The 21,038-nt window shown below is 41.9% G+C and overlaps 5 protein-coding genes and 1 long non-coding RNA gene across 13 annotated transcripts in view; 2 read left to right on the top strand and 4 right to left on the bottom strand.

Moving 5' to 3' along the window:
- Positions 1-46: 46 nt before the first annotated feature.
- Positions 47-6,867, top strand: Nin (Ninein). 7 transcript variants are annotated; one of them, NM_001273164.2, is made up of 8 exons: positions 47-661; positions 1,415-1,659; positions 1,864-2,083; positions 2,227-2,307; positions 2,815-4,576; positions 5,005-5,434; positions 5,498-5,609; positions 5,667-6,867. In NM_001273164.2, the coding sequence occupies exons 1-8, from the start codon at positions 406-408 to the stop codon at positions 5,915-5,917; spliced, it is 3,357 nt and encodes a 1,118-aa protein (NP_001260093.1). In that variant the 5' UTR covers positions 47-405; the 3' UTR covers positions 5,918-6,867. The 7 variants fall into 7 exon arrangements, with proteins under 7 accessions (NP_001260093.1, NP_001260092.1, NP_001188699.1 ...); NM_001273163.2 differs by lacking the exon at positions 2,227-2,307 and having other exon boundaries at positions 47-637; positions 5,041-5,434; NM_001201770.2 differs by lacking the exon at positions 2,227-2,307 and having other exon boundaries at positions 5,041-5,434.
- A 343-nt stretch (positions 6,868-7,210) lies between these two features.
- The window catches only part of tkv (thickveins), a 52,385-nt gene continuing 38,557 nt past the window's right edge, over positions 7,211-21,038 (top strand). Inside the window, exon 1 of the mRNA NM_175975.2 lies at positions 7,211-7,329. Within this exon, the coding sequence (NP_787989.1) occupies positions 7,272-7,329 (58 nt within the window). The 5' untranslated portion in view covers positions 7,211-7,271. The remainder of the gene's footprint in view (positions 7,330-21,038) is intronic.
- On the bottom strand, positions 8,266-10,097 carry Cyp4ac3 (Cytochrome P450 4ac3). Its single transcript, NM_135074.3, has 5 exons — positions 9,848-10,097; positions 9,592-9,795; positions 9,460-9,541; positions 9,295-9,395; positions 8,266-9,234 (listed from the first exon to the last, which is right to left on the bottom strand). Exons 1-5 carry the CDS (start codon positions 10,047-10,049, stop codon positions 8,294-8,296), a joined length of 1,530 nt encoding a protein of 509 aa, NP_608918.1. The 5' UTR covers positions 10,050-10,097; the 3' UTR covers positions 8,266-8,293.
- On the bottom strand, positions 10,140-12,203 carry Cyp4ac2 (Cytochrome P450 4ac2). Its single transcript, NM_135073.3, has 5 exons — positions 11,959-12,203; positions 11,697-11,900; positions 11,556-11,637; positions 11,400-11,500; positions 10,140-11,216 (listed from the first exon to the last, which is right to left on the bottom strand). The coding sequence occupies exons 1-5, from the start codon at positions 12,161-12,163 to the stop codon at positions 10,273-10,275; spliced, it is 1,536 nt and encodes a 511-aa protein (NP_608917.3). The 5' UTR covers positions 12,164-12,203; the 3' UTR covers positions 10,140-10,272.
- Positions 12,696-14,594, bottom strand: Cyp4ac1 (Cytochrome P450 4ac1). The gene is made up of 5 exons (NM_135072.2): positions 14,360-14,594; positions 14,096-14,299; positions 13,956-14,037; positions 13,799-13,899; positions 12,696-13,739 (listed from the first exon to the last, which is right to left on the bottom strand). The coding sequence occupies exons 1-5, from the start codon at positions 14,559-14,561 to the stop codon at positions 12,799-12,801; spliced, it is 1,530 nt and encodes a 509-aa protein (NP_608916.1). The 5' UTR covers positions 14,562-14,594; the 3' UTR covers positions 12,696-12,798.
- On the bottom strand, positions 18,603-19,653 carry lncRNA:CR44744 (long non-coding RNA:CR44744). 2 transcript variants are annotated; one of them, NR_124080.1, is made up of 2 exons: positions 19,315-19,653; positions 18,692-19,252 (listed from the first exon to the last, which is right to left on the bottom strand). It is a non-coding gene; the product is annotated as a long non-coding RNA:CR44744 (long non-coding RNA). The 2 variants fall into 2 exon arrangements; NR_124079.1 differs by having other exon boundaries at positions 18,603-19,653.

Below are 21,038 nucleotides of genomic sequence, written 5' to 3'. Positions count from 1 at the left end.
AGGAACAATGGTCCACGATAGTGCCACCTCCGATGCAAGTTTGCTTAATGCCCTCCAGAGCGCGCCACCGTGCTCGCTATTACTGCATTATTGTTTTTTATCAACTCGCTAGAAATTACGCTATTCCCAAAAAAACCGCAAACCCGCGAGTGTTTATGTTGCGTTCCGAAGTGCATATCATAGATTAGTAGTATTAGTAACCCCTCAAACAGCCTGCTGTCCAAAAAACACGCGTGATTCCCCCGCCACCCACGCACATAGACCCCGATATTTCACTTTTCTTGTTTTCGACCCCTGACTGCGTTTGTGGATTTTCCCCCCAAGAAAAAAAAAGCGAAGTGAAAACGCAATTGAGCAGCCGATCGATTGGAACGGCAGCAAACTGAATTCCCCGGGTTACGGATAATGGAGGTATCCGCCGATCCGTACGAGCAGAAGCTCTACCAAATGTTCCGCAGCTGCGAGACGCAGTGTGGACTTCTGGACGAGAAGTCCCTGCTGAAGCTCTGCTCACTGCTGGAGCTCCGGGATCAGGGATCCGCACTGATCGCCAGCCTGGGCGGCAGCCATCAGCTGGGCGTGTCCTTTGGCCAGTTCAAGGAGGCGCTACTCAACTTCCTGGGCTCCGAGTTCGATGGTAATACGTCATCGGGTTTCATTGGTGAGATAGCACAAAGAATCGATCACGCTATAGATTAACTTATATAGTATAAAGATAATATTTGCTATAAGCTAACGCGACAGGTTCGCATAAAACAACATACGTTTTATCTGTAATTGCGCTTTAATTACCCATCAAGCAACATCAGATAATTACGGAATGTTTGCCAGCCACTTATTAGAGATAGTAATTCAATTTTGACACGGATTTGGAACCGTGTGGGTTTCCCTATTAATAAAACACTGATCTAATGAACACATTTCTAGCAGTCTATAGATGAACAAAGCCATTACTTAATACTCAAAGAAGTGCTACCATCTACGTGCTAATTTGCAAGGATTATGCACATTTACTTCAAACCTCCGCTTATCTGATTTGGAAACTTCTGGGCAAATTTAGGACACCTTAGGGTACGAATATCATAATCAGCACGCGGATTAGCACGGCGGCAGCTGGCGATCATAAAATCATAGATGCAATTGACACTTTTTTACGACTCCCAACTGTTCTCGACTACCTGATCCTGCATGATCCTTATCAGGTAGATGGTTACAATGTCCTGTATAAATACGCGACACATTCACCTGGGCAGTTTAGTCTAAATCAAAATGGGAACACGATTGTATTACCGCCGATCCGGCGGTCAGTTAACAGATCCGATAATTGAGAAGCTAGCCGCTCGTTTTGGTAGCCACCTAAGATCCATACAACTCTTCCAGTTCTCTGCTAACTTATATCTATTGAATCTTCCAGAGCGTTCACTGGTGATTACGGATGAGCCGCTAAACAACACATACATCGAGAGTCCGCCGGAGTCTTCCGATCGCGAGGTTTCACCCAAACTCGTCGTGGGCACCAAGAAATACGGTCGCCGGTCTAGGCCACAGCAGGGAATCTACGAGTTATCCGTCACGGACTCGGACAATACGGACGAGGACCAGTTGCAGCAGCAGCAAAATCAGCGAAGCCTCAACGGATGCGATGAGCTGGGAGTTCAGGTGAGTGTCGTTTGTCAAGTCACGTACGAAGTGGCGATACAACTTCTGGTTATGTATGCAAAATTGCATAGTAAACAGATTTTGTTTAATCGTTATTATTGCTGATACAGTAGAGCATGCCTAAGTAGCACTACCAAAGCAAACAAATTATCTTAAATATACATCATGATCATCATAAGCATCTTATTTTTCCAAACCACACAGGTGCAACGTTCCTCGTCCCAGAGCGATCTTCCTGGCAGCCGGCGTCTGCGGTCCGTCCACACCAGCGGGAGCAAACTGAAGCGTTGTGCTTCACTGCCAGCACGCCGGAAGATGAACAGCAACACCACGGGAGCCACTACATCACCGACGGCAGCGGCCAAGTTGAAACAGCTTTCCATCCAGAGCCAGGCGCAGCACAGCAGCAGCGTGGAATCACTGGGTAAGTTTCCTCTGGCCAGACCAGCTTTGGCTAGCCGATCCCCCTTGTCCCTGCCACCCTCTGTTGTTGTTAGCCCAAAATGCCAAAATTACGTTTGAAGCAATGTTAAAAGCAAAACACTTGTTTGTCGGTACACACCGTAGGCCATCGCCTGGCCACCAATCCCGCACCGTCGTCCGAGCACTGGAGATGCTACCACGGCGGCCGTTGGTCATGCTGCAAAGGTTTGTGCGCTCTGAAGCAATTGTCAACACCCTCACACCCACCGAATCCCCAACCCAGTCATTCGGTATCTAATCGCACCCTATGTAGCCGCACATTTGATTCGTTCTATTTACTCGTATAATCACATATCCTACATTTTCAACCCTTAGTAATGCTGTAATGCATTGACAATCAATTTAATTAAGGATTTCATATAAATCAATTTCAGTTAGAAAGGATATTTACTTATAATTTGTTCTATTTTCTTGATTTATTAGTTTCTACCTCTTAAAATAACACGCCAAAAATTTCTCATTTCGAAAAGCCATTTGATATAGAGAAATAACAAACTTTCGGCGCTTTTGCTTACACCATCGACACACACACACACCCTTCCCCACTCCCAATCCCAATCCAATCCCACACCCACCTGGTATCTTGGGCTATATGTATAATAAATGTGTATATACAACAGCGAAGCCAATCTCATTCGTCCCACGCTAATTGTTAATTGCCATGATTTACAGACACCGTGACGCCGCAGCAATTGGAGACGATCTCAGTGCATAGCATTATGGAAGCCTGGGAGCTGGCCAGCATTCCCAACACTCGCAACCTACTTCACGTCCTGGGATTCGATGAGGAGGAGGAGGTGAACCTGCAGCAGCTAACTAAGGCATTGGAGGAGGAGCTGCGGGGCATCGATGGGGATCACGAGCAATCGAATATGTTGCGCGCTCTGGCTGCTCTGCAGGCCACCGAGTTGGGCAACTACAGACTTGCCTATAGGCAGCAGCATGAGGAGAACCTCAAGCTGAGGGCCGATAATAAGGCGGCCAACCAAAGGGTGGCTTTGCTTGCCGTGGAAGTGGATGAGCGGCATGCGTCGCTGGAGGATAACTCCAAGAAGCAGGTGCAGCAGCTGGAGCAAAGACACGCCAGCATGGTGCGTGAAATAACGCTGCGGATGACTAATGACCGCGATCACTGGACCAGCATGACGGGAAAGCTGGAGGCACAGCTTAAATCGCTTGAGCAGGAGGAGATCCGTCTGAGAACGGAACTTGAACTGGTGCGCACTGAGAACACGGAGCTTGAGTCGGAGCAGCAAAAGGCTCACATCCAAATCACAGAGCTTCTCGAACAGAACATTAAGCTCAACCAGGAACTGGCCCAAACGTCGAGCAGCATTGGTGGCACCCCGGAGCACAGTCCATTGCGACCGAGAAGGCATAGCGAGGACAAGGAGGAGGAGATGCTCCAGCTAATGGAGAAGCTGGCTGCTCTTCAAATGGAGAACGCCCAGCTGCGTGACAAGACTGACGAACTGACCATCGAAATCGAGAGCTTAAATGTGGAACTAATTCGCTCGAAAACCAAGGCTAAAAAGCAAGAAAAACAGGAGAAACAAGAGGACCAGGAGTCGGCGGCCACGGCTACCAAAAGGCGTGGGGATTCGCCGAGCAAAACACATCTAACAGAGGAGAGCCCTCGCTTGGGGAAACAGCGCAAGTGCACCGAAGGAGAGCAGAGCGATGCCAGCAACAGCGGAGATTGGTTGGCTCTAAACTCCGAGCTGCAAAGAAGTCAAAGCCAGGATGAGGAGCTAACAAGCCTTAGACAGCGGGTTGCTGAGCTAGAGGAGGAACTCAAGGCTGCAAAGGAAGGCAGATCTCTCACCCCGGAAAGCCGTTCGAAGGAACTGGAGACCAGTCTAGAGCAAATGCAGCGTGCCTATGAGGATTGCGAGGACTACTGGCAAACGAAACTTAGCGAGGAGCGGCAGCTGTTTGAGAAGGAGCGACAGATCTACGAAGATGAGCAGCACGAGAGCGACAAGAAGTTCACCGAGCTGATGGAAAAGGTGCGCGAGTACGAGGAGCAGTTCAGCAAGGATGGCCGCCTCTCGCCCATTGATGAGCGCGATATGCTGGAACAGCAGTACTCGGAATTGGAGGCAGAGGCAGCCCAGCTGCGCTCGAGTTCCATTCAAATGCTCGAGGAGAAGGCTCAGGAAATCAGTTCACTGCAATCAGAGATCGAGGATTTGCGACAGAGATTGGGTGAGAGCGTTGAGATCCTCACAGGCGCCTGTGAACTCACCTCGGAGTCGGTAGCCCAACTGAGTGCCGAGGCGGGAAAAAGTCCAGCCAGCTCACCCATCAGCTACCTCTGGCTGCAGAGCACCATCCAAGAGCCAGCGAAATCGCTTGCCGATTCCAAGGATGAAGCCACCGCCAGTGCCATCGAATTGCTCGGAGGCTCACCATCGCACAAGACAGCCAGCCGGTGAGTATGAGAAGCCTCTCGGTGTGTCCTTGGTGTGAGCATCCCTGTGTCTTCCTCATAATTTGCACTGTATGTCCTGTATATATGTTTCAGTTTTGTCCCTCACATCTAACCATGTCTAATATAAGCTAATTTAATCCTTTTAATTGTATGTTTGTGCTTGTTTAATAAATATAATTTATATTCATATAGAAATTCATCACATTATCGAAATTCATTGATTTATGATTTCAATAAATATACATTTAATATTTTACAAAAAAATTACTCTTTTTCGGTTATGAAATTGGCTGCTGGAAATGGTTTTGTTTGCTTATTTTTCACATTTGTATCATTACACGTTTTCATTTTGCATCTTTATGTTTAACAATTCGTTCAAAGTCGTTTTTATTTTGTAAATCATGCCAATTTAATGGTCCCTTAAACAGCAATAACCTCACCACTTCGGAAACATCCATCTTTAGCACTACACCCTTCGAAAGCTCTCAGTCGGGTCCTTCGCCCACGAACAGTGGCAACAGCAACGCCTACGGCGCCAATCCCGGCCCAGCTCCGATCAGCAAGCCCAAGCGGTCCCAGAGTCCCCAACAGGCGGCTGCATCGGAGGGAGAGATAGCCGATTGCGAGACGTCGTCGACGGCGTCCGGCAAAAGCTTCGAATCCAACAGTAAAACGTCTTGCCTTAGCCACGAGAAGTGCAGCAGTCCGTCGGCACTGAAGGAGGAACTGAAGCGCCTTAAGTTCTTCGAGCTCTCCCTCAAGGAGCAAATCAAGGATCTGAGTCTGCAGCGGGACGGTCTGGTCATGGAACTGCAGCAGTTGCAGGAGGCGCGACCCGTGCTCGAGAAGGCCTATGCGGTGAGCCATAGACTTTGTTGATCAGGGAACATATTCTAATCGTATCTGTGGACTCTTCTTTAGCGAACAACGCATCCAACGCTTCAGCAGCGACTGAACCAATTGGAGCTGCGAAATCGCCATCTGCAGAATGTCATCAAGCAGCAGCAGCATTACACGGAGTCCCTGATGCAGCGTAAGTTGAAGAAACTACCTACTGACCAAGAATGATAATGTAATATTTATTCATTAGAATCCTGGCGGCAGCATCAAGTGGAGCTCAACGATTTGCATAGCCGAATCGAGACCCAGGGTGTTTTACTGGCCGATCAGACACAGCGATTGCAGAGTGCCGACATCCTGGTGAAGGATCTATATGTGGAGAACTCCCATCTGACGGCTACGGTGCAGCGGTTGGAGCAGCAACGAGCTAGGGTGAACCTCATTCACCAGCAGCAGCAACAGCAGCGCCTTGTGGGCGGTGGACTGCCTGGCATGCCTTAGTTTGCCCCACCGGCAAACGTATATAGTTTATAGATAATTATGAAAAAGACAAACCTGAGGAGGGAGTGGTGCTCAGCATCGGCAGACATCGAACATGCACCTAACCATAGATCCTTATGAATGTTTAGACATATACAATTCTCGGTAGATTAAGTTTGCATACCCGTCGTATTCGTATTCGTACGTTGCGTTTTTTTTGTGAATGAATGTGAATCCATGTTGTTCGACACGAGAGCACAGCAGCAATAACTAAAGTGACTTTAAACTAAACTTAAACTCACCCACGCGCAAATGAGGAACAATCCACACTAGTGTACCAATTTGTAACACATCTAGTAATCGAATCGACTAAACTATTTACACGAGCTACAGGCATATATACTCGATTGGACATATACGATGAAGTACCCACGTAGTATATGTTCGTGCAATGTTGACCTTACTAATTGACTACTGAAACAGTTATCGTATATTAATTATATTAGAAGAAACAGTATTTTAAATTTGTTATGCGTCTGAGTAGGCGAGCACGTTTATCAATGTTTATCACGTGCCCAATCAAATGCATCGGAATTGTTGTTAATTTTATTGATAGAGAAAATGGAAATGAGCGTAAAAAATGATCTATGATATTGATATTGATGTAATATTTAACGACAAAAGACCTGTAAAGCTGTAACCATACACACGAATCTATGTATTTAAATTGCGATCTAAGTTAGCCAATACTCTTCAATATTGCTTTTGCGAACGCGACTTTTTGTTATATCTTCATTCGTCCCAATAACTCACTCGATTTATATGTAAAGAAAAAAAAACTCAACCTCAATCACACGATATCGTGTAATCAGTGCTTAAATCAATACTTTCGATCAAAATAGAAGTTTACTTTTTAAAAGTATAAAAAATAATACAACAAAAAAACCAAATATACAATTATTTATAAAACCAAATTGTGATAACTCTTCTTTATTCTCAATAGTTATTAAAATGTTGCGGGAATATAAACTTATTGTTCATAAATACAACTTGATTATCAGTTTTTTGGAAATGTTAAGATTTTGTTTCTTATGGGGTTATTAAAATTAAAAGATTTATGAAGTTTAAAACAATTCAATTTTAAATTATATATTGATACGATAAACAATTTATTTTATTGCTTCAAAATATACATTACTTTTTTTTTAGGAATTTAAATATCCGTTTTAAGTCTTCATTTTTAATTGTTTTAAATATAATATCGATTAAATAGTTGACTCCATTGGAATATCGATACCGCGTCGATGTTTCTTCCAGCTCTATCGGGCACACGCTGTTAAAGTTTATTTGTACTGTTAACGCGAATTGGATTAAAATGTTTTGTTTTTTGTTAGTTTTCGGTGTAAATGTGGTTTTAGTGCACTTAACAACTGGTGAGTGTGCGTTATAGTAAATGAACTTAAATGCAATTTAACCGAATTCCCGAAAAAGCTGCAGAACACAAGGGTTTTCCATGATGCGCGCTGTTGTGTGTGTGTTTGGTGCACTGCCAGTGCATGTGATTTTGTGTGCGTGTGTGCGTGCGGTTTGTTTTGTTATTCGATGCGCAGAATAGAAATATATAATTAAATTAGGCATTTTCTTGGCGAAACCATATTGTAATCAAGGTCTCTGAAGTCCACCCTCAAATCGAAGCAGGAAAAATCATTAATTAGGTGTTCAAGGCCATGCAGTATGTGGTGCAAAATGTTAAGGACACCTTCCGCTGAATTGTTTAAACCATATATTATGGAGAATATTGTTTGTGTAAAAAATTGGAATCTATGTGTGGTAGTTTTGTTTATATACATATGTGTACTTTTGTTTATGTCAAGTGCTACATTCTCTCAGCAACAGGCATTGTAGTGTAATTCTAATTGGACATTCATATCGTTGCCAGTTGGAAAAGAATGTAGAAAGGAATTTCTGCAAGTGCATTTGATTTCGTATCGGTTCTATAAATAATTATAGACAATTACATTGTTTACGGTAGGATCATGTTTGATAACATCGATGGAACATTGCTGTTAAGAGACGGGTTCTATGAAAATAGTTTATATTATTTTGTATATATTTCTTCATATTTTCTACTTATGTTTCATTTGTTTTATCTCAGCGCAAAAACAGGTTTTATTTAAGTTGGTACTTTTGGGATACAAGTAAATTCTATTTTCATATCAAGCACATGCGAGTGTTGCTACACTTATTTTACATATTTCTACCCTTTCTACGTTTTTTTTTACTTTAACCAGTATTTTGAATATTTCACATATCATAGCCTACTTTTTGGCTGTTACGATCAAGCAAATTCAATACAAAGGCATTTTTACAGGAAAACATTTTTGTATTTATTATGCACTACTTCACTCTTGCTTCGAATTTCACTTTAATGTTTTGCTGAGTGCGCAGTACGATTCCGTTCTCAAAGGTGAGATCCTCCAACTGAGTGGCGGGCAGGAGTTTGAAGTTCCTAATCACAGCGGCTAGGAGCACCTTAATTTCCAGGACGCCGAATTTCTGACCTATGCAATTCCTTGGGCCTGCACTGAAGGGCACAAAGGCAAAGGGATGACGATTCACAGAGTTCTCGGGCAGAAAACGTTCGGGCAGGAATTGATTTGGTTTCGGGAAATGCCGTGCGTCTCTCATGATGTCGTATATGTGGATGCTAATCTGGGCATTCTTGGGTAGGACTAAGCCATTCATTACACTTTCCTCTATGCACGTTCGGCCAATGATCGGAGCTGAGGGAAACAACCTCAGTGATTCCTTGATGACGCACTCCAAGTGGATCAGTTCGTTAAACTGGAACATACTGACTTCATCAATATCCTCGGGAAGGTCTTGTAGCTCTTCGTAGCACCGCTCTTGGACATCCGCATGCAGAGCCAACAATAACAGTGTAAAGATTAGACTGGTTGATGTGGTATCGTATCCCCCGAACATAAAGGTATTGACTTCATCGCAGATTCCCTGATGATCGATCTTGCCCTCCGCCTCAGCTGCCAAAAGAGTGTCCAGCATGGCGTAACGCTGCTTCTTGCCAAATTCATCAACTTGGCCAAGTTGTTTCTGCTTGAATTGCTGCCTTTTGCGTTGAATGATACCGCTCGAGAAGCCGTGAATTGTACGCAGTATCCTGGAATACTTTTTATAATCTCCGAAAAGGAAGAAGTACCAGTTGAAGAACATGAGCGGATTGCACATGCGCTGATTGAAAACTATTTCAAAGTCATGGATGGCCTTTCTGTACTCGTTTCCTTCCGACATGTCATCTAGTTTTACGCCTAGGGCAGTTTCTATAGAAGAAAATATAGTTAATAATACAATTTCGTATATAAATAGATGATTATGCTTGCCGCAAATATTGTTTAGAGTAAATTGTGGAATTATCTGGTTAAGTTCAAGCTCGAAGCCAACGTTCTTGTCCAGTATTTTGATAAACTTTTTGCTCTCTTCTCTAAAAATTAATATTATCGATTATTTAAATAGGTAATATGTTAAAAAGCGTCACTCTCACTTACTTAAAAATAGAGAGAAAAGACTGCAGAATATTAAAATGAAAAGCTGGGGTCAAAGTTTTTCTTCTTGTGTGCCATTTCTGGTCTAAAACGAATGGGATTATTATATATTTACGATTATATACGATTATTCACCTATGCTTATCAGCAGCCCGTCTCCAAGAAATGGTCTTATCAATTCATAAGACATATTCTTTGTAGTGATTTTGGTGCTCTGAAATATTTCTTCAGCGTCTTCGGCACGAACAATATTATATTCTGGTGCAAATAGGAAATTCCATATATAATTTTGTCCATTGGCTTTGGCAGTGGACTCTCGTATGTAGCTAAAAATATTAGCTGTAATAAATATTAATAATTATTTGTACAGATAAACCAATCTTTCCTATACCTGGCGTTAAATTGAGTAGATCCAAATTGTTGCCAAATCGCGTTTTTCCGGGAACAACGAACACTTTGCTTTCCAATGGACTTCCATCCGCTGTTCGCACTCGTTTGCATAATGAAAGAATAAAATACGTTTTATTAAGTTGTCTCAGCAGGAGCCAAAGAGCCCCAATCAAAAGTGAAGACCCAAGCAGAGCGATCCACATTTTGTAGGCTTTGGGGAACCGAACTACTGCGATCTTGAAAACGCACTGAGGAACGAAAAGAAAAGTCCAATGAAAAAGCTCTTTGTTATCGGAATTTCTAATGGTTGTTTATTTCTAGAAATTGTGTTTTGACGTTCTGTTATAATAAAATCTGTTTGGTTTGGATACTACGACGCCATTGAATTTATAAAAGTAGACATGCTCTATAAACAAGCTTATTGGCTTATTTATTTTCCCTATGCACCAGTTTAACTTTAATATTTTGCTTCGTTCGCAGCACAATTCCATTTTCAAAAGTAAGATCATCGAGAAGAGTAACAGGTAATATTTTAAAATTCCTGATGACCGCAGCCAGAAGAACTTTAATCTCTAGGATAGCAAACTTTTGACCAATGCAATTCCTTTGTCCCGCACTAAATGGCACAAAAGCGAAGGGATGACGATTCACTGTGTTCTCCGGAAAGAATCGATCCGGTTGAAACATTTTTGGGTTTGAAAAGTGTCGGGCATCCCTCATGATTTCGTAAAGGTGAATGTTGATTTGGGTGTTCTTGGGCATGATTAAACCGTTGACCACACCCTCCTCCACGCACCGACGTCCAATGAAAGGCACCGAGGGAAACAAGCGAAGAGATTCCTTGATCACACATTCCATATAGACCAGTTCATTAAACTGAAACACACTGATATCGTCGCTATCATCGGGAAGGTATTTGATCTCCTCATAGCACTTCTTCTGGACATCCTCGTGGAGTGCCAGCATCAATAGGGTAAATATTAGACAGGTGGACGTAGTATCGTATCCCTCGAACATAAAGGTATTGACCTCATCGCAGATACCCTGATGATCGATCTGACCATCTGCTTCGGCTGCTAACAGGGTATCAAGCATGGCGTATCGCTGCTTCTTGCCAAATTCATCCTCTTGACCAAGCTGGTTGCTTTTGAAGAGGCTCCTCCTTTTCTCTATGATGTTACTGGAAAACTCGTGGGCTATCTTCAAATTATTCACCTGCTTTCGATAGTCGCCGAATAGAAAGAAATACACAATGTTATAGAAGAACGGATTGCATAAGCGCTGCTGCATAACTTCTTCAATGGCGTGAATCGACTGGCGATATCGAATACCCTCCGACAAGTCATCAAGTTTTACTCCCAGTGCGGTTTCTGCAATTACATTAATCGCACTAAAATTCTCTGCATAGTTGAATAAACGGCCAGTGAAAATTGTTGTGATTTACTAATAAACATTGCAAATTTATTTCTATATTTGCTGGTCATTCTGCTCTCAAGTTATACATATGTATTTCAAAGCTGGCGTTATTGTTTTATTAATGTACTTGAACTTACCGCAAACATTGTTTAGCGTAAACTGAGGAATAACCTGATTGAGCTCCAACTCCATATTCACACTTTGATGCAGGACTTTCACAAGTTTATTGCACTCTTCTCTAAAAATCGAGAGTGCTTACAACTTAACAACCATTAACTATTTTGTAAACTTACTTGAATATGATCAGAAAAGATTGCAGCACCTTAAAGTGAAAAGCAGGAGTCAGGGCTTTTCTTCTAGAGTGCCATTTCTGATCTAAATTGGTTTAAAACTCTTTAAAATAGTAGGAATTAAGAATGAAAATGTAAAAATACCTGTGCTAATCAGCAGTCCTTCGCCCAAAAACGGTTTCAAAAGCTCGTAGATCATATTTTTGGTAATAAGCTTGGAACTTTGCAATATCTCCTCGGCTTCCTCGGCCCGAACAATATTATACATGGGTGCATGGAAAAAATACCATAGATAGTTTCGACCTTTCGCTTTTGCAGATGCATCTCTCATGAAGTTAAATATGCTTTCTGTCAAATATTCCAAACGATTTGAATATAGTTTTAGTGTTAATTTGGTTTCACTTACCAGATGTAAAGTTTACGAGGTCAAAGTTGTTTCCAAATCGGGTTTTGCTCGGCGCTACGTAAATTTTACTTTCCAACAAACTACCGTCTTCTGTTCGAATTCGTTTGCAAAGACTCAGGATGAAATAGGTCCTATTCAAATGAGCCCATAACTTGCGAAAAATGAAAATCACAAGTGGAGCAGCGAACAGGACTTCCAAAAACATTTCTACGTTTATATTATATTCCGGTCAGAGGTTCCAATACCTCTCAGATTAAGCTCCGATCTATAAATGACGAATACTGATTAGAACTCAGTGATCGGAACAATTGAGTTCTGTAAAATCAATAGGTACTTAGTATAAAACATGTTCCCTTGCGGCATGCAATTGATGGGTATATTAAATTGCAAATACTGCACTGTTTTTAGAAAGTCTTGTGTAACAAAATTTTTTGAAATTTACGATATTTATGTATATTGGCTTTTGATTTTTTTTACGTAAGCTTTAATTTGTATATAAAGCTATAAAGCTGTATAAAGTAGTCGGTAGTTTCACTATTACAAACATGCAAATTGATCACAATGTATCCTCTCCATAAAAAAGCAACCAGCAATTTATTTAAACGTTACCGATTGTGATGAACGTGTTAATTAAATTAATTACATGTTAGGATATCTTTAGTTCAATCATTTCATCGTTTAATCATAAATCGTTATATTTTACATGACAGATAATAAGACAAGCGATCAATCGTTTTAGAGTTTCAATCGTTTTACTGGTTTATTTGTTTCTCTAAACAAATTACAAATAAAAGCTCTTTGGCAAACCGTTTTCCATAAACTTACACTAGGAAATATTCCTCATTTTACCCTTTTCGATAGCTTCACTTTGATATTCTCTTGTGTGCGCAGCACGATTCCGTTCTCAAAAGTGAGATCCTCCAACTGGGTGGCGGGCAGGAGTTTAAAGTTCCTAATCACAGCGGCCAGGAGCACCTTCATCTCCAGAATGGCAAACTTCTGACCAATGCAATTCCTCTGGCCTGCACTAAAAGGCACATATGCAAAAGGATGACGATTCACTGTGTTCTCCGGTAGAAATCTGTCTGGCTGGAACAGATCTGGTTTCGGGAAATGTCGCGGATCTCTCATTATGTCGTATATGTGGATGCTGATCTGGGTGTCCTTTGGCATCACCATTCCATTCACCACAGTCTCCTCCACGCATTGGCGCCCAATAAATGGCACTGATGGAAACATTCTCAGCGATTCCTTTATCACACATTCCAAGTAGACTAGTTTGTTGAACTGAAACATACTGATGTCATCGCTGTCCTCGGGAAGATTTTCCACCTCCTCATAGCACTTCTTCTGGACATCCTCGTGGAGAGCCAGCATCAATAGGGTAAATATTAGACAGGTGGACGTAGTATCGTAACCCTCGAACATAAAGGTATTGACCTCATCGCAGATACCCTGATGATCGATCTGACCATCTGCTTCGGCTGCTAACAGGGTATCCAACATGGCGTATCGCTGCTTCCTGCCAAATTCATCGACTTCTCCAAGTTGTTTCTGCTGGAATTGCTGCCTTTTTCGTTCGATAATGCGACTGGAGAAGTCGTGAACTATTCGAAGATTCTGCAAATGCTTTCTATAGTCTCCGTAAACGAAGAAATACCAGTTGTAGTACATCAGCGGATTGCACACGCGTTGAATTAGAACTTCCTCGATGGCATGGATGGCCTTTCTATATTCGTTGCCCTCCGACATGTCATCCAGCTTCACACCCAGAGCAGTTTCTATAAAGGGTATGGTTTAGTTTAAATGTTCTTAAATATTATCACTTCATTCAGCTCACCGCATATATTATTCAAAGTAAATGGCGGAATAACCTGGTTAAGCTCCAGTTCTGCATCTAAATTTTTCTCTAAAACGTTAAGGAACTTCTTGCACTCTTCCCTAAAATAAACTTATATTTGAGCGAATTCAATAGTTAATTAATAGTTCAAACTTACTTGAAAATACCCAGGAATGACTGCAGGACATTGAAGTGAAAGGCGGGCGTTAAAGCCTTTCGTCTGGAATGCCATTTGTGATCTTGAAATCATTGATTAATTAGTAATTATAATAATGCAGTACAAATTGATTGAATCACCCGTGCTTATCAGGAGTCCGTCTCCCAGAAATGGTCTAATCAGTTCGTAAACCACGTTCTTCGTTATCAGCTTGGTGCTCTGGAATACCTCCTCAGCTTCCTCGGGTCGAACCACATTATACATGGGTGCATATAGAAAATACCACAGATAATTCTGACCCTTGGCCTTGGCCGTGGACTCGCGCACAAAATTAAAAACACTAGCTGTAATAAAACTTGAAAAGTAGTTATAAACCTATAATCGCATTGAGTAACAAAACGAACCCGGCGTAAAGTTCAAGATATCCAAGTTGTTGCCAAATCGCGTTTTTCCCGGCATTATGGCCACTTTGCTTTCCAATGGACTGCCATCCTCGGTTCGCACACGCTTCGTTAATGAAAGTATAAAGTAGGTTTTGTTAATGTGTTTTAGAAGAAGCGTTAGGACCGCCAACAAAATCGGGATCCCCAGCAGAGCGATCCACATTTTGTCGCAAAATTCTCCGATCGGTCCGTTCTGCAGGCAATTTCACTACACACTAAGCTTTGGCATATCATCAAGCCTCTGTAATCATAATCAATTGTATGTACTATACTGTTTAAAACAATAACAATCTCAAAACAGCTTTCTGTTATCAGGAAGCCAATTATATGGTTGGATTATATCAATTATTGTGGTTGAGTGCTGTTGAGTTCTATTCTTTTTTATACTCGACTTTGCAATTTTTTAATTTTGGATTGTCTATAATGATGACTCCATTTTGAAGCATTCCAACATTTTAAGTATTATATCACTGATGCTATGGCCGGCTTTAAATGGTCAGTCATATTTTTATGATTATCTTGAAGCTTAATTTAATCGCTTAATGGTGAATACTAAAGCGTTCGGTTGTGTCAACAAAAACAGTCTAAAACCAAATAATTGGTTAACTCATTTAAAAGTAAAAATTATTTATTCCAGCACGCAAAGCTTTTAGACTGTCAGAAATTGAACTAATTGCTTTTTAATGCATATAAGCTATAATGTCATGCTATTGATTTCAAAGCGATATGGTTTTATTTTTGTTGGCAGTAGAGCTGGCTAATTATTAGTGCCTATAAGTATACATAGGAAATGTTAAGGTAATGAGATTAAAATAAAAAAATTATGGTATTCTCCATTCAACAGCTGCCTACTATCAAAAGGCATAATAATTAATTGAAGCACTTGACAGATATTGAAATTGTTAGCGAAGCATTTGAAATAGTTCAAACTGGCTTACGATCGTTTTTTTTTTTTGTTTGCCCATATGACCATTCCAGATTAATAACAATTTCTTGGCAAATTTCCTCCCAGGCCAAGCGGCATATTTTCCCATCGTTCCAACTATGGAACTGGCTGCAGAAAAAAAGAGAAAAACTAGCAATGTCGCATCAAAATGCCGCATTGATTAAAGTTTGATTAGCTGCAGCTTGGCCAGATCGCATTTGGGCTTGAGGAATTAATTTGAGCCAAGTTTGTAATGCGCGCGCAGAAATGGCAATGCCACAGTTGCAGTTGCTGCCGTTGCAATCTGGCCAATTGCAGCCTTTGCTGCAATAGAAGTAAATGTGGAAAAAAATTAAATCACAGTAATTACATTTTCTGTGGAAATGGCCGGAGCCGGAGATGAACGCGCAAACATGCTGCACGACCAGTGCGTGGACCTGGATGACAAAAATAGTCAATGCAGCAGGAGTTGCAGCAGCAACTGCAGCAGTTGCGATCAGCAACGGTCACAGCAGCAATCACAAACTGCATTTGGGCATGAAAAGTGCTGTGCCGGCACAATTGGATGGAAAAACTGGCCCTGTCTCTCCGTTTCTTGTTGTTATGAACAAATGTTATTGCGGCGGCAACATGCTGCATGTGTTGCTGCTGCCACAGGAGCAACATCAACTGCCGCTGCTGCTGCTGCTGCTGCTGTTGCTGCTCATTAAGATGCAAAAGACGTCGCTTGCCGCCTTTTTAGAATTACTAATTGAATCGACGCGATCAGTGGCAATTGCAGCGGCGGCATTGGCCACAAAAACCAAAAACCAACAGTGAACAACAACCATTGCGGTGGCGGCTTGAATGTTTGTTTGTTAGTTTGTTTGTTGTTTCAACCGCTGCTGCGCTGAATGTTGCTGCCGCTACTGTTGCAGCTTCCGTTGCGGCATGAGTACACAAACATACGGTCATACGCCTGCGTATTTATTTATTTATGTACGTGATTCGCAGCGTGGTTTTGCGATTCTCTCAGCGCAATTCGCAAAGCAAAAATCTGAGCCAAAGCAGAGCAGCTATCCCTTCAATGGCGATGCACATCCGCAAGCCGCTTGGGGGAATTGCTAAGATAACAAATTCTGAGCTGCTCGGGAGCTAAGGAACCCTCAGGCACCTGCACCAAAGTTGCTTATAAGGCACTGCTAATATCATTAAAACTTAAGCAGGCGCTTCAATTGAAATCGTATTCTACGTTGTATATCTTGGTGGGTTATCAACCTTATTTGTCTGAATTTTTAAAAAATAAAAACCACACCTTTCAGCCGCATTCTTCGCGCTTTAGTACACAAATTTTCCATCATTTTCCGGCATCTTTTTAGCCAAAATATTCATGTTTTTAGTGCTGACCTTACTCGCTGCATTTTCTGGCTAAGCACAAAGTCATGTAGCAACATGTTGCGCGGTCGCCGCAACATTTGCTGTGCAGCAACATGATTTTTCAATTATTGCAGCGGCATGTAAAATTTGTTGTAAGCGCTTGCATATTTACTTTAACACCTCGTCCTCTGTATGTATCTTTTTTCCTGTGCTATTTCCTTTTTTTTGTTTTTTTTTTTTATTTCGTTTTTGGCGTGTATGCGCTGACAGCGAACGTTGCCGGCGACGAACAGGCGACGCTTGTTAGCCATGTTGCACGGCCTGACACTTGTTGCACGGCATTCTGCCCCAGCAACCTTTTGCGGTCGCTGTGCCCCAAAGATCTCAGCTTCCCGATGTTGTTCTTGCGGTCGATGTACAATGGGGTACAAACATAGTGTTTATCCAAGTAAAACCAAATCATAAACGAGGTCTTCAAAATATCCACTTTATTCAATGACCTTAGTGCACAAAACTATGTTTTTAAATACCCTCTGTAAAAACATATTTTGTTAAAATATGACACAATATTGTAGTTTGAACCCACTGTGCTGGGTTGTTCTTGGGTTGCTTTTGGTGTTGATGTTGCTGCTGTGTGTTTTCGCGTTGTCGTTGGCGTGTGTCTCTCGCTCCACTAAACTTTTAATTAAAATTTGGTCGTATCACAGTGGCTGCTGCTTCCTTTTTTGTGGCTTGTTAATGTCACCTGAAGGAGGCGGGGGAATCCAGGCAATATACTCCACTGATTTTTATGCAAATTTGCCAGTCTCGTTTTTCGGTCAACGGGCAACTTGAGGGGTTTCCAGGCGACGAGGGCTCGCTTTTGGGATCGCAACGGATCGCACGGATCGGGTTCCCATGCCGAGCTGCGTTCGTCATTAAGTTGTCATGACCATAATCATCTTTTGAGACGGCCATAGACCAACTTTGGCGTCCACTTCTTATATAGTCTCTGTCTCTGTAAAAAACTGAACAGTCGATCAATAAGGCAATTGGCATTTCCCCTATGATTAAATGAAATGATAATTTAAAATGGATATTCTCTTGAAAATTGCCTGCCACATGATTGCATTTACTTGATTCTCAGAAAGAATATCTTTTGCGAATCCTTCTCATAGATATAAGCATTTTAATCTAATTAAATTAATTTAAATTGGACATGTTCCAGCTTCGGTTTCCATTTCGGCGTGGGACAGGTGCATAAAGATCTATTGACTCCCGTTTGGATGTTGCATGATCCAGTGTGGCAATTGGCCAAGATTTATTGACATAATGAAGACTAATTCGCGCGTCTGTGGCCGAGCATTTTGACAATTATTTATGTTGTATTAAGTTGTTTGGCGGCAGCGCGTGTAACGATGTAATTAATTGCCATGGATTAGACACCGCCAATGGCCGATGGCCGATGGCTGAAAAGAAGTGGTCACGCAGACCAGGCCGAGATGCGGAGGCACCAAAACCAAAAGCGGTGCACGATCGAAGTTACTCAGCCAGGAAAGCCAAAGCGGCTTAGGCCCATAAACAACCGAGTTTATGCGCCGACCATCTGCGACGATCCGAATTGAAAGCGGAATGGAATCGAGGCACTTCAATTGGTCATTCGATTTTGATGCGATTTTAAAGCGATTTAAATATGAATATCAAAAATATTTGCCGTGATCAATTTATACACTTCGTGGTGATCAGACATTGTGCACTTTTTAATAGGCAATGCTGTAAATTCAACTAATTTACTCCTTGCGCACATTTCAAAGAGCAAAATCTATAAAAGCTAATATATCTGATAAGAAATCTTTATGAATGGGCATTACTCTTCTTTATAATATCGTATAGCTGTTTTAACTGATAACTATTTCCTGTAAAAATATTATTTATAGTTATATTAATCTTATCCTCTCTATTTTGACATTTGTACTAAGAAGTTAATTTTGTTGAAAATATTCCTCTGAAATGAAAATGAATCCGGCTGCATTATTTTGCTTCCACTTTAAGTTTAATTAAATTTTAGCTGCCCGAACTAATTAAGAAAACTAATTTCGGTTTTAACAACCGCTTTGAATGGGGGCTCTTGCTCATAAAGTGTACACAGACTTCGGTGGAATCGCCCAAATTGAATTGGCTTGAAAGCGGGGGGTTTAATTTCAGCTCCATTCCACTTGGCCACGTATTTTGTTTTATAGAGCAGCTACCATTATGAGGTTTATGGGTCTAAGCTCATCAAAGCTTAAGCAGGCACTTTATAGGCAACTTGTATATTATTTTCCAGCCATTGTTCGTCTGTGGATTTCATTCGCAAAGACAATGCCGGGTGTTGACAGCCAGCGGGGGATAGAGTAGCTGGGTGGTGATAATCTCTAGACCAGTCTAGTTAATTTGCTTCAACAAGAAAACCGCACGCCGATCGTTAAGTTGGCCAAGAAGAAAATCAAACAGATTTCGCCGCGCCAAAAACGCGCGCGACTCGCGTTCGCGTTCGCTAATTGAGTGCGACAAGGCGGTGGTGTTGGTCCGTCGGCCCTTTTCGCCATGTCGTCCTTGTGCCGGGAAAAGAAAAGGAATAAAGCTGGGGGGAAAAAAAATAAATAAAATTTATTACGCCACGCAACACATGAAGGACAATGCCGCTCCCTCCGCCGCCACCGCCTTCTTATTTATTGCTTCCACGAAACGAGCGCGTTGTTTCCGAGAAATGCGCTCGCAACTCAGGCGATCTCGTCCACAGAGCTCTGGTGTTGGTGGCTATCTGTCTGGGCCCGCTGTGGCCGCAGCTTAACAAGTCGACACTTTTCTTCACACCTCCGGATAGTTGGCCAAGAATTTACTTGGCCATATTAAGCTTAATGGCCGCCCGTCGCGATCGCTGCCCAACTGACTGACCGGTGGCAGTTTGCTGGCTCGTTTCAGCCGCAATGCGGTTATTAAATGCAAAAATTAAGATAAGCTCCGTGGAAGGGCAAATTTGCCAAGGGTTTTTAATCCGGTTTTACACACACAAAAAAGAAAAGAAAATGGTAGAATAAGCAACTACAATCTAAAATGTGTTCTGTTGCTTAAAGTTTTTTTTTGGTCTCTTAGATTTTCACCCTGGGCAGTAACACTTGTCTAGTCAAGTTTTTGCGAACAAGTTCATGGTCCGCAGCTAAACAATGTCACGGCTAATTAGCAATAGAAAAACAGCGGGCATCCTCATTTCGGTCACGAATGCATTTTGCATTCATATTTTCCGCCTGTTCGAACACGTGGACATAAATCGACGCATTTAATGCCTTTGAGCCCTGGTCTTTTGGGTGCTCCTTTGGCAGCTGTGACTGTTACTGTGGCCATAGAGTGAGCATTTTTATAAGAGCGAAGATCGTAAAATTGCGAAATTTATATGCACTTAATTGCGGTCTTCTTTGGGCTTTGGCTGCACAGGAGAGGCCACAACGTCAATAACATTGTCCCTGCTTATGATGCACTGAATCAACTCGGAATTGCACCAAGCAGAGCGGACACAATGGGTCAACTATTATTTATTAAGCTTAAATCTCAGGCGAGTAGTTTAAAGCTGGTCTAAATGACGGCAGTACTCATTGCGAAAATAATCTCGCAACTTATGAAGGTAGTTTGCTTATCAGAAATATTTTCAATTAACTACGTAGACTTTTCTTGATTTGATTCGAGCATTCGTCAGGCCCTTATATAAGCGATCCCAGTTGTTGCAGTTCTAAAAATGTTGGATGCCTGCCAGTGTGTACTTAATTAAAAAGTAGCCAGCACAATTTAATTAGAAGAGTCTGCTGCTGCTGCTGCTGCTCTGGTCTTTGGATGTGGCATAGAGAGCTGTGGATGGGGTATCCATGGGGTTAATTACGCGTCCCACTGGCGACACCTCATCAGTCCCAGAAGGCAAGACGCGTCGACTGAGAGCAATTGCCAGATATGACTTTAATTTCATTTAATTGGCAAATAGGCTGCAGAAATGCAGCTGGGAACGCTCATTACGAACTATAATAAGCTGGCCCAGACGGATGGAATGTTGATCCGCACCATTCGGATGCCATTACCTAAGCTTATTTCCTGTTCACTTCGCGGACTCACTTTATTTTTTTATGAGCTAATCCCTGAGCCTGAAGTTTGGGAACTAATCAAGCGATTGGTTGCGCATGCGCGTGAAGCGCTTAAATGCGCAGTTCTTATTTTTTATTTTCCTCTCGTTTCATTTTTTATTATTTTGTTAAGTTTCCTCCGAGAGAGAGAGAGCTGGACTTCAAGCGAGATTTATACCACCAAAGGGCGCAATATATTCAGATATGATTAATTGTGCGTCGCATTCCGCTT

Source organism: Drosophila melanogaster, chromosome 2L (assembly GCF_000001215.4).
Source record: "Drosophila melanogaster chromosome 2L".
NCBI lineage: Eukaryota > Metazoa > Arthropoda > Insecta > Diptera > Drosophilidae > Drosophila > Drosophila melanogaster.
This window is presented reverse-complemented; position numbering and strand designations above follow the sequence as displayed.

Bases quoted from the DNA above. Each gene is read 5' to 3' on its own strand.
- Cyp4ac2 (NM_135073.3), bottom strand. From the start codon at position 12,163: ATGTTTTTGGAAGTCCTGTTCGCTGCTCCACTTGTGATTTTCATTTTT. The intron at 11,901-11,958 runs GTAAGTGAAACC...AATATTTGACAG, and splicing joins CCTCGTAAACTTTACATCTG to AAAGCATATTTAACTTCATG. The intron at 11,501-11,555 runs GTAAGTTTACAA...CTCGATTTTTAG, and splicing joins TCTTTTCTGATCATATTCAA to AGAAGAGTGCAATAAACTTG.
- Nin (NM_001273164.2), top strand. From the start codon at position 406: ATGGAGGTATCCGCCGATCCGTACGAGCAGAAGCTCTACCAAATGTTC. The intron at 1,660-1,863 runs GTGAGTGTCGTT...CAAACCACACAG, and splicing joins GCGATGAGCTGGGAGTTCAG to GTGCAACGTTCCTCGTCCCA. The intron at 2,308-2,814 runs GTTTGTGCGCTC...CATGATTTACAG, and splicing joins CCGTTGGTCATGCTGCAAAG to ACACCGTGACGCCGCAGCAA.
- Cyp4ac1 (NM_135072.2), bottom strand. From the start codon at position 14,561: ATGTGGATCGCTCTGCTGGGGATCCCGATTTTGTTGGCGGTCCTAACG. The intron at 14,300-14,359 runs GTTCGTTTTGTT...GTTTTATTACAG, and splicing joins TATCTTGAACTTTACGCCGG to CTAGTGTTTTTAATTTTGTG. The intron at 14,038-14,095 runs GTGATTCAATCA...AATGATTTCAAG, and splicing joins CGGACTCCTGATAAGCACGG to ATCACAAATGGCATTCCAGA.
- Cyp4ac3 (NM_135074.3), bottom strand. From the start codon at position 10,049: ATGTGGATCGCTCTGCTTGGGTCTTCACTTTTGATTGGGGCTCTTTGG. The intron at 9,542-9,591 runs GTGAATAATCGT...CATTCGTTTTAG, and splicing joins CGGGCTGCTGATAAGCATAG to ACCAGAAATGGCACACAAGA. The intron at 9,235-9,294 runs GCAAGCATAATC...TTTCTTCTATAG, and splicing joins TACTCTAAACAATATTTGCG to AAACTGCCCTAGGCGTAAAA.